The sequence below is a fragment of the Pomacea canaliculata genome, linkage group LG1, assembly GCF_003073045.1.
Source record: "Pomacea canaliculata isolate SZHN2017 linkage group LG1, ASM307304v1, whole genome shotgun sequence".
Taxonomy (NCBI): Eukaryota; Metazoa; Mollusca; class Gastropoda; order Architaenioglossa; family Ampullariidae; genus Pomacea; species Pomacea canaliculata.
Genome location: NC_037590.1, coordinates 10,994,661 through 11,008,350, shown reverse-complemented (window position 1 = coordinate 11,008,350; position 13,690 = coordinate 10,994,661). Strand labels below are relative to the sequence as shown.

General features: G+C 36.1%; 1 protein-coding gene and 1 long non-coding RNA gene across 2 annotated transcripts; one reads left to right on the top strand and one right to left on the bottom strand.

The window, feature by feature from the left end:
- Positions 1-250: 250 nt before the first annotated feature.
- On the bottom strand, positions 251-4,768 carry LOC112564889. Its single transcript, XR_003099274.1, has 4 exons — positions 4,629-4,768; positions 2,519-2,938; positions 1,950-2,015; positions 251-1,566 (listed from the first exon to the last, which is right to left on the bottom strand). It is a non-coding gene; the product is annotated as an uncharacterized LOC112564889 (long non-coding RNA).
- A 115-nt stretch (positions 4,769-4,883) lies between these two features.
- LOC112564885 (graves disease carrier protein homolog) lies at positions 4,884-13,690 on the top strand. Its single transcript, XM_025239988.1, has 8 exons — positions 4,884-5,393; positions 6,718-6,810; positions 9,092-9,225; positions 9,489-9,552; positions 10,054-10,227; positions 10,469-10,631; positions 10,972-11,043; positions 11,952-13,690. The coding sequence occupies exons 1-8, from the start codon at positions 5,306-5,308 to the stop codon at positions 12,124-12,126; spliced, it is 963 nt and encodes a 320-aa protein (XP_025095773.1). The 5' UTR covers positions 4,884-5,305; the 3' UTR covers positions 12,127-13,690.

The following is a 13,690-nucleotide window of genomic DNA, read 5'->3' as shown; positions in this document are numbered from 1 at the left end:
CCAGCAGTCTAGTTATACAAGTTCGTGGTGACAAGCAAGAGTTTAAACCACTACACTACCGGGCTTCCCCGCCATGTCATATACCATCTAATTCATCAGAAAATGCTCTTTCACGCTCATCTAGGAAACCACATGATATTTTGCATGTGGTGTGAGCTACATCATTTCAGAGTTGACAAATATTTACCATTTATCCAGAATACACATTATTCGCCCAGTCACACAAAACAAAAGAAAATTCTGAACACACGAAGAAAAGTTGTTCTTTATTGTGATATTTCTGTCCCGATAGCCCATGAAATACTTGGAATTTCAGCAGAAAGGCATGTGTGGCGGTACCTACTAATGCTGTTATAGTCATAATTATGAGATTCACTCTAACAGCAACATAAGACATTAACGTATGTCAGTGTCTGATCAGGGATGTGTATAGGTGGATTGCTGTCTGCCAAGACCAACACTTAGCCTCTTGCAAAGTTCTCCACTGTTAGTCACGGCAAGCCTAAACTATGAATGTGACTAAACCAGAAGCTTTGTACAAGCGTGCCTCGTTTTAGTAGTTAACTGGAAACAAATCGTCTGCCAGCAGTCCAGTAATACAAGTTCGTGGTCTGATGCAGTCATTCATCATTACTAGTCTGCACAGAGAGTGCGATCTATCTTGGTCATGAAGCTGCATGTTGCAAGTACACATTATTATTATATTATTATTACATGCATAAGAGAAAAAACCTTAAGCTTAATATCAAATTGTGTGGGCTACCCCTGAGAAAGGCAACCATATATACTGAATGAAAACAATTTTCAAATTCATCTCGTTCAAATTCACCTTCATCTGTTCCCACCTGATTAAAAGCACACAACTGTTAATGAGCTATTAATTCCAGCAGTATAATGTCATTTTAATGAAGCTGCACACATTTTTTTAAATTAAAAAGACTTCTGTAGTTTTAAAATTAAAGTACTAGTTATGTATTACACACAACACTTCAAACAGCTACGTGCTAACGGCATCAGTTATGACTTTATGTCATTAGGATGTATTTTTCCAAACTTCTACACCTTGCACAGGACAGTGCCTATACTTGTGTATGGGTCAGGGCTTGTTAAATTTTGGTTTTAAGGGTGTGCATACAAGCTGGGTGCACTGTAGATGGTGGGAATGGGAAACTGTCTTTCCAAGTGAAAGCAGTATTGTTTAGAAAGCATATGGAATTGATCTAACAAATGCAGATTCTCTAACTGATAGCATCAGTTCTTCAATAGCTTTACAAGTAAAAAAAAAAAAAAAAGCTGTGTTCATCTGGAAAAAGTTTCTTTTAAAAAAGAAAATCAACCACCTATTCTTTTCTACTCAATAAATAGCAATTCAGATATTGTGCTTCAGCTGTCTACACCTATGAAAGTATTGAAAAAAATAACTGTGAACAAGAATAGAGCAAAATCTTCTGCTACTGCACAAATGTAACCCATAATTTTATCATATAACCCAATTGCTTTTGGCTGGATCCCACATAGCATCAGAACACTAGACATCACCGAAAACTTGTGAGGTAATCGAACATCCTGTGGAAACAAGCATTGGAAAGTTTTTAAAAGTCTTGCAGACTAAGCTTGTCAGCAATAGAAATTATAAGTGTCATCAGCAAATCAATTTCTGATAAAAGTTACAGTCCTGATGATAGCACACACCTAACTTGAAAGCTTACCAGGTATGTAATAGTTGATTCTAACAGGAAAGATAACTGTTTAGAAAGTAATTTGTTATCTGTATTTGTGATTTTAGACTTCAAATCCAATTATTAAAATTAACACAGCTCAGTTTAACATAAACATTTGTATCAACAGTTATACAAGATAAACATATTAGTCTCAGTCTCTGGAGAGTGTCTTTTTCCTCCCTTATTTGCTTCAAGTTTAAAATAAACCATTTTAGCGATGTGACCTACCTTCATGTGTGTGGTCTGGAAATAGAACAGAAACCCCTCCAGCAAAATGAATGGCAGTGTAGCAAGCTGCAATAGACAGGAGTGATTAAATGGTTACTTAGATAAGCTTAATAATAAAGAAATAATAACAGCATAGGATTTCTTTAAGATATTTAAATAATAGCGCAGAAATATAAGCAGGCGGTTTTTGGTGACGCTGAACGATGAAGCAAAATAAATTCTGTTTGCATGCACCTAACCAAAAGATTCACAGTTTAATTTTTTTATAAACATTAGTTAACCTACAAACATTTTTTGAAACAGTTGCCCAGTACCAAATCAACTCTCTCCCCCCCCCCCCCCCCCCACCAAAAATGCAAATGCAATTTTAGCATTTTCAACTTTATCTTTATTACCTGTCAACATCTCTGTTAATCAGCAAATTTTGACATTATAGCTAATGTAGCTGATAAGGATTCTTATTGTCACTGTATTTATAAACAGAATTAAAAATGAACTAGCTTCATCATAATTTTGCCAGCGCTTCTTTTATCTAAAGCACTAGTCCTAGAAAAAATTTGAAATTTTACCTCTAAAAAAAGAAGATTCATTCCAAAAGAAAAAGACCAACATGTCAAGAAGGCAACGATCACACAGCCACCAGCTCTCATCACATCCAGCATGCCTAGCAGATCTGGTTTTGCAGTTACTGGCTGATGTTCATCATCTGGTACCCAACTCTCACCATGCTGTGTAGTATGATACTGGAATTGATTGACTGGCTTTAATGGAATGTTTTTGTTCTCTTCTTTTAATGTAGGGCTCACAGGAGAATCGGAAAGTATTCTTTGATTTAACAACTGATGGTGCCTGGCTATTAGTGGTTATGTCCACATCATGCATGGTGGAAACCTCAGCAAATTCATAACTTGCATCTTGTTTGGATGACTGGAGTATGAGGCCTTCACATTTTGTAATATCTTCAGGCACTTCATTTTTATGTTGGGGATCTGTCAAGAAATAGATACGGGTCAATAATATAGACATGCCAATTACAAATCGTAAAACAAGCTTAAAGCAAAGCATTAGAAAGTTCATTTTTTATATATAATCTTGTAAATATGAACAATTTTCTTTAAAAAAATAATGCAAATTTTGTCATGGTTGACATTTGTGATGTTGACAATATCACTGATTTTCTTCATCAAGTCTTCAACTGAAGTTTACTTATAGGTATACTCATGTGGTTCTTAACCTTTTTTGGGGCACCGAACCCACAAGTTTCATATGCACATTCACCGAACCCTTCTTTAGTTTCATATGCACATTCACCGAACCCTTCTTTAGTTTCATATGCACATTCATCAAACCCTTCTTTAGTGTCATCACGAATTGCGGGTGTGTCATGACCTCCGTGGCGGAGGCTCCGCCGAACCCCTGAGACTGACTCACCGAACCCCTAGGGTTCAATCGAACCCAGGTTAAAAACCACTGTCATAAATAAGGCACCTAAATATCAAGGTACATGCAAGCAACCATCCTAGGTACAACCAACCAAGGAATTCATATAAAGATACTAGTGTGGAAAAGAAGACAATTCCAAAGCTGATAACTAAAAAGAATTAGCAATAACCATGTGAACTTTTATCAGATAGGAAGTGGATGGAGCTGAGAAAGTGGGTAGGTTGTAAGAAGCTCAGCCAGATGTCAAAGAAAACAGTCATACAGGTAACCAGGTCTGACATTGTTTTATAGCAGAAACATGCCATTTTATAGTAAATTCTATCTGAAACCGTTTTTATCATACGATGACCAACTTTACTATGGGAGGACCCATAATCAGGGATGTGCTTAGCGACAGGCAGACGAGGCCTCTACCTAGGGCTCCGTGCTTTTGACAGTTGCCAGGGGCCCCTAGGCTAACTGGGCTCCAAAATTAATCCATATGCCTGTTGGGCCTCACAGGGGCTAAGAACAGGTCTGCCCATAATATATTGAATTATATTGTTATTGACTCCATGACACATCCTTAAAAAAACACCAAACCTTCAACTTCAACCTGAATCCTAAGCCATCCCCTACTCCTAACCCTAACCCAATCCTGTTTTCTGGTTTGTAAAAGGCGCCATGGTGTATTGGGCCTCTACTAAAATAAAGTTATGTCTGCTGACCTTATAAGCTCAAATAACAACACATTAAACAATTACCAAAAAAAAAAAAGATAAGGTGCCAGTCATCCATTCTCACCCAAAGGATGCTCGTCCTTGATAGAGCTGTTTACCGCTATGCTTAAGTGAGTCTTGAAAGCAACTTAAGTGAAGGTTCTTTTTGGCGGAAGTATGCTTCATCAAACCCCAATAGTACTGGACTGACCAAAACCAGTCAAGCGAATGGATGATAATGCTCCGGGCGAATTGATACTTTGTAATGATAAGTGCGAAGTCCTAATGCTAATTGCCAAGTATGCAATCTCGCAGCAAATTCTGTGTCAGACTTTCTTCAGTTATGCAACAACAGGTTGAAAGTGGAAGATGAATCGCACATGAAAGCGCGTGACTAGAGAGAAAGGAGTGCTGCAGAACCAAGATTCATAGTTTGTTGTCAACCTAAAAGGGCGTTGAGAATAAAATCAACCTCACATATTCTAAACAGTCTGCCAGCGAAATTATTTGCTTTCAGCAAACTAACCATTCTGCGTACCTGGTGACTTGCCCAGAAGACGGTTCATTCGACTTTCGCGATTTTCTAAAATTTTCCGTCTACGAGCATCCCTTGCGGATTCCATACCCGCCATCGCAACATAGTATGGTGTGTAGTTTCGCACAAACGCTTATGACTTGTCGTTTAAAATTGACATAATGTTCAAATTAACAACTTAAAGTTGCACTTTTTTATGGGGTAAATACTTTGAGAAAACAGAGATATCTTCCATTGTATACAAAACTAAATATGTTAGCTTAACTCAAGTCAACCTACTTGTGGTTGTGTTTAAAGAGAACGCTAAATTTGAGAAATCAGTCTCAATATTCGCCATGTTATTATCGTGCTGGTGTCCGTGGCATTGTTCGAATTTCAAATATTACCTTTTTAATATGAAATTCAAGCGAGTTTTGTTATTTCGAGACCATTGGAGTTTAAGCTTTACACCCACAAAATGTCTTCTTTCGCTTTACAACCTGCAGAACTACAACTTAGTAAAAACAAATAATCACTTCGTATTGTGAGTTTGACCAATCTCTTTTTGATGACGTGACATAACTTAAGCGGCAGTACTTGTTACTTCTACTGCTGCTTCTAGAGCATCCCTTTTTCTTCCTCTTTTTTTTTTTTGTGTGTGGGTATGTTCAGTAAATTTGAGTTTTACAAAGAAAATCGGAATGAAAACAGAAAACCATATGACTCGGATAGAACTAGAAGAAAGGCGCTGGAACATTTCAGTTCCTATTCGAACATTCGTTGCTGGAGGTAAGTATATTTGTTTGTCTCTGTTGCAGTTACGCTTAACCGTTTTCAAAATAGTCATAACCACCCCACTTTCTTCTAGTTTGGCAAATAAAGTACGAGATGTGTGCTGAATAAATACATTTTAGAAATAGAGTGGAGAAACTTTGTGATTATTGTAATATAATATTGAATTGCAATGATACAAACTATTACTTTTCATTTGGGATGAAAATGGTCATTGCTTGATGCCTTTCTCAAGCAAAAAATTAAGAACACAGATGGTAGGAGAGAACAAGTAGAATAAAAAAGAAAATCATCAGTATGGTAATATGTACTATTCTAGGTTTGACCCAGCTGTTATTCCTGATTGAAATGTGCAATCATTTACAGTAAAATCTGTATGAGTAGACCCTCTGACAGATGGATACATCCTGTGGCACTTTAGATCTGCATGGATCAGTTTTAAGCACAAAATGTCCTCTCATTTGATATTTTTGCAGTGGCACCAATTTTCAAATAATCAAGCAGTGGAATACAGCTGGTTTATGTTGGTTGGTTCTAGTTTGGCATAAATGTTTATTTGTAGTGACTTCCTGTTCTAAAAATAAAGTTTGGTCCTATCATTAATGAATATTCAATGTGTGGAACACCTGCTGGAAATAGGAAAACTTTTAACATTTAGAAGCATATTGAAGTTACTAAGCAAGACACTGAAACAGAAAGTCACATTAAAGCTACAGATTGTGGCTGTGGACAACTGGAACTGAGACAATAGTACAGTTGCACAGTTATAGATATCTCAGCACAGTGCAAGAAAGCAAACTGTCCTTCCTTAAAAACACCAATATCGTTTCTAGGAAGTTACATCAGTGTGAAAACGGAGAAATTTCAGGGCTAGCAGCTTGATCAAGAGCATATTAATGTTCAATTTGTGTGGTAAGGCATTCTCTTTGTGAAGAATAAATGTTTGATAAAGGTGGTCAAGACTGCCAGCAAGGTCATTGGCACTCGCTAAAGACTACTAGGTTATTTATACACCAGGCTTGATGTGAGGATAAAAGCTGTCAGCATTATCACAGACTTCTCTCGTCTTGCTACACTCAGGCCTAAGATAGAAACAACTGGTCACCAAAAAGAGTGCTTTTGCTGTCCTTCTCACCAACTGCGATAGCACACATATTTTAGCTGTATGAAGGGTGTTGTCAAATCTCAGATTTTACTATATTGTTATACCTAGACATTCTGAATGCATACACACACAAATACCTAGAACATGTCATCTAAATTTTGTATTTTTCTTTATAATAATTATTGACATTTATCCAGTCTTTTATATGGCTTGCAGGACTTGCTGGATGTGCAGCTAAAACAGTTGTAGCTCCACTGGACAGGGTAAAAATTTTGCTTCAAGCTCATAATCAACACTACAAACATCTAGGTGGGTCTTTTGAGTATATTTTCCTTTGTTTAATTGTCTCATTAGAGACACATGAATGAGATGGTGTTAGTTACTCTGTGATGCACAAAACTACCCTATTTTTAAAAAAAGCACTGAAAAAAATTATAAAACTTATAAGACAAATTTTAAGCAAATACCAAGTGTTCATCCTGAAAATTTACAAAAGGAATAAGTCTTATCCCATAGTCTTTTACACATAATAATACTATGTCTAGTCCTGCAGGTTTAGTTTATTCCTAATTGTTACTCCTTGAGGAGCATAGGGTCACAACAACATCTCTCCAGCGGACCTGGTTTTCTGCAGGCCCCCTCAGTTGGATCCATGTGGTTCCGACGTCCTTTGTTTCACTCTCTACTGTTCTTTTCCAAATCTGCTTTGGTTTCCCAATTGTCCTCATTCCCTGAGGGTTCCAGTCAAGTGCCTGAGGGAGATATTCATGTTTGGAAGTGCTTCAACTATCGTAGTTATTATTTTTTTTCAGGTTTTACATAAAATATATGTTACAAGTATAATAATCTGTCTGCACATCTTCAGCCTTAGAATGTAAACTAAAACAGAAGGAACAATGCAGTTTCATGTTTGTAAATAATATAATTCATTCTGCCCTGCTGCAAATTACTTAAGTAAATTTTTTTTTTATTTTGCATATGCTGATCTACTTTCTACTCCTGTGTAAAGCTTGATGAGTTTGGACGTTACCTGTATTCTTGATGCTTCTCCTTGCTGTCTCTTTCTGCCTCCTGTATTCTTTATATCTCTGTTGTCCGATTACTTCTTTTTATACACCTTCATGTTCCTTAAAATTGCACTGCATTTGAAACTTTCAGTAAGGAACAAGAATGTTTTAAATCAGCTAGTATTATTATTATTGATAAATTAAAAATTAAGAATGCAAGAAATAAGAAGAGAAAGCATGCAGGATCAGGGGGTAGTGTAGACAGTATGGGAAGTAAGTACCAATTGCACAAAACCTAATCACTGTACAACAGTAGTTTGTCATTCCTCATCTGTGAAAAAAAACTGCTGCAGACTGAAGAATAAAATTAATATTCATTGGAGATAAAACTGAAAAAACACTGATGTGTTTAATGCCCTTCAGCCAAAACAACATGAAACATATACCTCACAAATTTGTGTCATAGATAGTAAAGTGACACTAGACATGTGGTAGAAAGTGCATATTTTGTCATTTTCAAGGTCTTTAGCTGTTTAGCTATATTTAACACACATCACTTGTAACTTGAGGCACTGTTATAGCCACATTAATAGCTTATGTTCAGGGTTACAGTGTTAAAATATCTTCCAATTGCAGAGAATTAAATAATGGAATAAAGTAAGTAAATAAATCATAGAAATGTTCAACTCTCTTGATAAATTTTGTTTCTCTTTCTTGAATTCTTTTTACTTTCTTTAACCACCACTTTGTATGTTTAAAACCTTATTTTTACAATAGGCTGTTCAACTAATCTTTAACCCCTTTTAAAGCCATTTATTTTTTGCTTTATCGTCGATTTTATGTATAAATTGTAAGTTCTTTGCCATTTTTTCCCAAACACAATGACTGATTAATTCTTCATGTATCATCAATCAAATTTTTTTTAGGTTTGAGACATATTAAAAGATCAAGACAGCTCATATAGCACTTAGCTGTCAAAGAATTTTTAAAAAGTAAAAGGTAAATGTCATTGCCTAATCATTTTAAGTCTGTGGAGAGGGTGGTGTTAAAGACCACACTTTCCTTGGGGCCATTTTTTTAATGAGGGCAATATCCATCTCCTCTCCCTTTCATTGTCTTATCTTCCTATAATCTATAATCTTCTAATCCTCTATAAAATCAGGTACCAATTTCTGACAAGGGGCAGCTTTGCTGCACCGTACTGAAATGGTGCACCTTCAAATTTGCTCAGCTAACCTCTTCCCCTAAGAATATGCCATACAACTATTACGGATATAGAACAACAAATTTTTGGATTTCAGGGCTAATAGTTCTCCACCTTTCCTTCCATTTCAGCCTTTGGAAACATTTTCGCCTGAGAAAAAAAATAGTATGTTTTGTGTCTGAGTAGTTGTGGATCCCCAGTATTTCCTGATCATATCCCTCCTCCCTCTTCCATTTTTTTAAGGCTGAATTATTACAAGCCTGATATTTTCTGTATTACCAAAAATCTTTGAGATAAACAATAAGGTAGTCTATTGGCAATGAAGCATAATTTTTATTTAATTTTTCCTTTGCTAAACTATTTTTAAAAACTGTTACAGGTGTTTTATCTTCATTACGTCAGGTCCTGTTCAAGGAAGGTTTTGTTGGACTCTTTAAAGGAAATGGTGTGCAGATGCTCAGGATATTTCCATATGCTGCTATTCAGTTTTCAACATTTGAACAATATAAAAAGGTATGTACATAAGCTTCAAGACAATATGCTCTTGATCAGTTTAGTATGACAATGTGGTGCATGACATATGATCTACATAGAGGCTTTCTTTAGTCTTTATACACAAGCCATCGTTTGTTTCACGAACATAAAATTTCAAGTATGGAAATACTTTGGTGGGAAAATTCATTGATTTTCATCCGCCATCTTTAGAGGACAGAACATGAAGAAAGTTCAATTTTGATTCAGAATGCTGCTGTTTCCTAAATATCTTTTTCTTGCAGTTTCTCAAACCATTTTTCTCCAATCATCCACATGTCAATAAACTTGTGGCAGGCTCTTTAGCAGGTTTGGGTTTTTTGTTGTTGTTCTGTTTGTTTTATTCTTAATGCCTTGATCATATATTAACAATTTTTCTAGTCTCTGGATGAGAATAGTACTAAAAGACATGCATTTTCTGTTACGTCAATCACAAGTACATGTATACCTGGGAAACAACAAAAATGGTGAATAAGTATACATTTCAGACAATATATACATTGAGAAAAATATCAGTTAGCAATTTATTGAGTCACAAAATTATATATAAAAATTTTTGTTAAAAATATACAATAAATGTTAATATGAACTTCTCAGCACAGTTTTGTTAGAGATGCATCTTTAAGACCAATGTAGTTCTGGGACATACACACAGGTCCCTCCTGCTCCCTTAGAAACAAAACAGTTCTTTTGTAAACATAAGAGTAAAATAAATGTTCATGTGTGCATACATGTTTGCAGATCTGCATGTGTTTATGTAACATTTTACTTAATGCATTGATCAGGGCTGTCTTTTTATCGTATTTTCAGGTTTAACTGCAGTGTTTGTGACCTACCCACTAGATGTTGTTCGTTCACGTGTAGCATTTGAACTTGAGGTGGGAATGGTTGACACAGTACGAGCAATGCTTTACTTAGAAGGAGGGCTGCGTAGCTTCTACCGTGGCATTATACCGTCTATGCTGGGAATGGCTCCCTATTCAGGTAAAAATGGTTTTAAACTGTCATTATCAATTGTTAGAAATTGGAATATGTCCCTGTTAAGCCTGATTCAATACACGACACTTTCAAAGCCTTAAAGCCCAAGCTGAACCTAACTAAATATCAGCTTGAGTTTTATAACAACACTAATCAAAACCCTAACAACATCCCCAGTTCATGTAAAGTACTTGAACACACTCATGCAAGTTGTTAAACATCGTGGACTGTTCTCCTTCCATTTCAGGCTTATCCTTTTTCACCTATGAAGTTATCAAGTCATTTTTCCTGGAATACTTTCCTGACATCTTGGGAAAGCCATGTCCGCAGAACACTGGAGGACTTGTTCTGATTGTGCCAGCAAAGCTTGTATGTGGTGGCCTTGCAGGTGCTGTTGCCCAGACTATTTCGTGAGTTTTATAAAGAGACTTGTTACAGTAATAATGCTGCTTAAAATTGTTTTCTCTTATGACCATTAGATATCCCATAACTTCATGCTTCTCACATGTAAATTTTATATATTATTGTTATTTACAAGACTGATTTGTTAATTTCTTGGGCACTCAGGCATTAGGAAGGAGGTGGTTAAAGCAGTGTAGTTTTTTTTTCATGGCATTTTCATTGTCATTAATGTTCATGTTTTAAAGGTTTATATGTGATTTATGGAAAGAGGCTGGGTAGGCAACATGTAAAGGAATAATTTAAATAAGCTTTTTAAAATTAAGATTTGATTTTTGTTTGTGGGAGAAGGTATCCACTAGATGTTGTTCGCAGAAGGCTTCAGCTGTCCTCCATTCTTCCAGAACCACATAAGTATAACAGGTAATAACCGAAGGTATTGTCTTATTTAGTGCAGGTATTTTTGCGAGTGTAAACTTGCTTAAATTATCACTTTTAATATTATTTAAGTGGAAGCACCTGTTAGAACAGCTATAGTGCTGGCATTGCTTTGTCTCATCCACCCTGTACATCAGCTTGTTGCACAAGTTGCACAGACAATCACAGAGGGAATATTGTAGCTGCAAATTGATGTGAATAGCATTCAGAAATCAGTCCTTGCCATGAGATAGCCTTGATTGCTGACATGGTGGAAAACTCCAACTCAGTCCTTACACCTTACTTGTTTGCAATAAGTCCTTGTTAGAGCAGTAAAATTCTCAGTTGTCACAAGGCCTCCCTTTTTCACCCTTTCTTCGTAGCCTGAAACTGTAACAGGCCCTGGTGAGCATAATGGTATTCGTTCCTAGGAATCTGTTTGACTTGAGGTGACTAGGTATGAATTCCTCCATCCCAAGCAGGGGAGAAGTGCCATTTTGCTGGAAGGCAGCTCACAATACTCAACCTATTCCCTTGGTGTAGATGCTTGTTTTTAAATTACTGGGTGCTGCAAAGTGCTGGATGCTCGTATTTGGGATTAGGTGCTAAGTATTAGCAGGGTAGGTACTATGTAGGATAGAATTGGTATGCATATATAAATAATGTATAATAATATAAAGTGAAATCCATTAAAAAAATATGTATTGCATGAGTGTGTCAGTATGCACAAATGTTTGTGTGTTGAACCCTCATTGTATGGATGAAACAAACATTTATCCTAAGATAAGCAACTTAGCAACCTCAGTCTGTGAAATGCTCACATTAACCTGAGTTAGCTCATTTGTATAACAGGAACTGAATTGGTTTGAAATTCTTGGTTGACATGGTAAGTTTTTTTTTTTTTTCTCATCCAGAGGTGGATGGGTGCATACATTGGTAATGGTGTACCGTGATGATGGCATTTCAAAAGGCCTATTTCGTGGGATGACAGTCAACTATTTGCGCATCATGCCTATGGTGGGTGTATCTTTCACAGCCTATGAGACTCTTAAGCAAGCCCTAGGTTTGGATACTGGCTTTGACAGATGATCATGGCTGTTCATAAGGAGAACTTTGCATCAGTTTGTAGTTGTAGCTTGCAGTCATGAGGCTAATCAGTTTTTTTCCAGCCTGAAAAACATTGGAACTTGGCAGTGTCTTAATCTTAGATATGAAAAGTTTTATAAAATCACCCAAGTCTAGCACTTTTTTTAATGTGCTGTGATTTCTCCTTTGTAGGGTACTTAGTTTACTGTGTCCAAAGAATGGTGGTGGTTGGCATTATCACAATACTGTATTTTGCAAGGAAGAATGTTTCTGTGTACGTGTTCTCAGCTTTTAAGTTTGTAAAAGTTTCCATCAAGATGTTTTTCATCAAGCCAAATGATCAGTCAAAAAGATGTAAGCAATTTTTCCATCAGCTGTTATGCATAACTTGCTATATATAAGAAAGTGACATGGCAGCATAGTGCTATTCTTGTTGCACTCTGCTGCTCATTTTTTGTTTTGTGTCGTAAAACATTTTTTAAGTCAGATGCATTTACAGACTGGTGTACAAGGTCTTTGATATACTGTTCAGGTTTAAGAATCAAAAATGCTTTGTTTCTTAAAAGAGCTAACCTTAGATTTCTAATATAACAACTGTGTGGTTATTGGCAGAGACATTCAATGACTTTTACTGTAATTGCCAATGATATCCTCATTAATCTGTGGAGCTTATAGCATACTCTCTCTCTCTCTCTTGAATCTAGTAAAATGATATGCAGAAAATTTGCTGTTATATTACAAAGTAATAAATTTATGTATGTATATATAAATATATTTATTTTTTGGACAGTTTGCTTTTGTATTGCTTTCTCTAAATTATCCAGACAAAAAAAAATCGCTCAAAAGGACTGTTGAGCAAAACCTCTAAGGAAGATCAGATTATTTCTTTCATAAATCAGGATATTTTGCAAAGTTTTTTTTTTTTGTATTTCATTCCATGTTTTGGTCTGAATGTGGTTACAGGAATTATTACAAAGACACAAAGGGGAAAATAAAAACTGGCTTTGCATATGGATCACAGTTGTTTTTTTGTATAAACTTCCACTATAGGAGATAATTTATTGAATTACTGTGCAGGACTGTTGCCTTTCTGATCTAAAGTTTGTGCTTATTTGTTATGCAATGTTACTGTAATTCTTTTCTGGATCATTCCTGTTTTGATGAGTTGCTTTTTCAAGGATTTTTCTCACAGTGTATTTTCTATGCACATGTTAAGAAGTTTACTATGTGAGTACAAGTTACATGTCAGTAACAATAAAAAATACAATCTGTGTAGAAGACGAGCAACCCTCCTCCTACCTCCGTTTTGTCCCTTCAGATTTTTTTTATATTTTACCTTAAAGTCCACATTTTTATTGCTACCATTAAGAGGAAGGAGGAGATGAAGTCCTGGCTAGGTTGCTTCTCAGCATGCACAAAAAAATATAGACAGCACTTCAGGAAACAAACTTTTAAAAGACTTTTTAGCAGTCTCATTTAACTGCTGCACCTATCTTCAATGGGGGAGCAGATAGCTGAGTGGTTAGAGCGCTTGTGGAAGGTAAGGCACCGAGGGAGAGGGAGAGGA

What these genes read in the sequence shown, in the direction of transcription:
- LOC112564885 (XM_025239988.1), top strand. Translation starts at nt 5,306, where the DNA reads ATGAAAACAGAAAACCATATGACTCGGATAGAACTAGAAGAAAGGCGC. An exon ending in TGTGGCAGGCTCTTTAGCAG is followed by an intron (nt 9,553 to 10,053) that starts GTTTGGGTTTTT and finishes TCGTATTTTCAG; the next exon opens with GTTTAACTGCAGTGTTTGTG. An exon ending in GAACCACATAAGTATAACAG is followed by an intron (nt 11,044 to 11,951) that starts GTAATAACCGAA and finishes TTTCTCATCCAG; the next exon opens with AGGTGGATGGGTGCATACAT.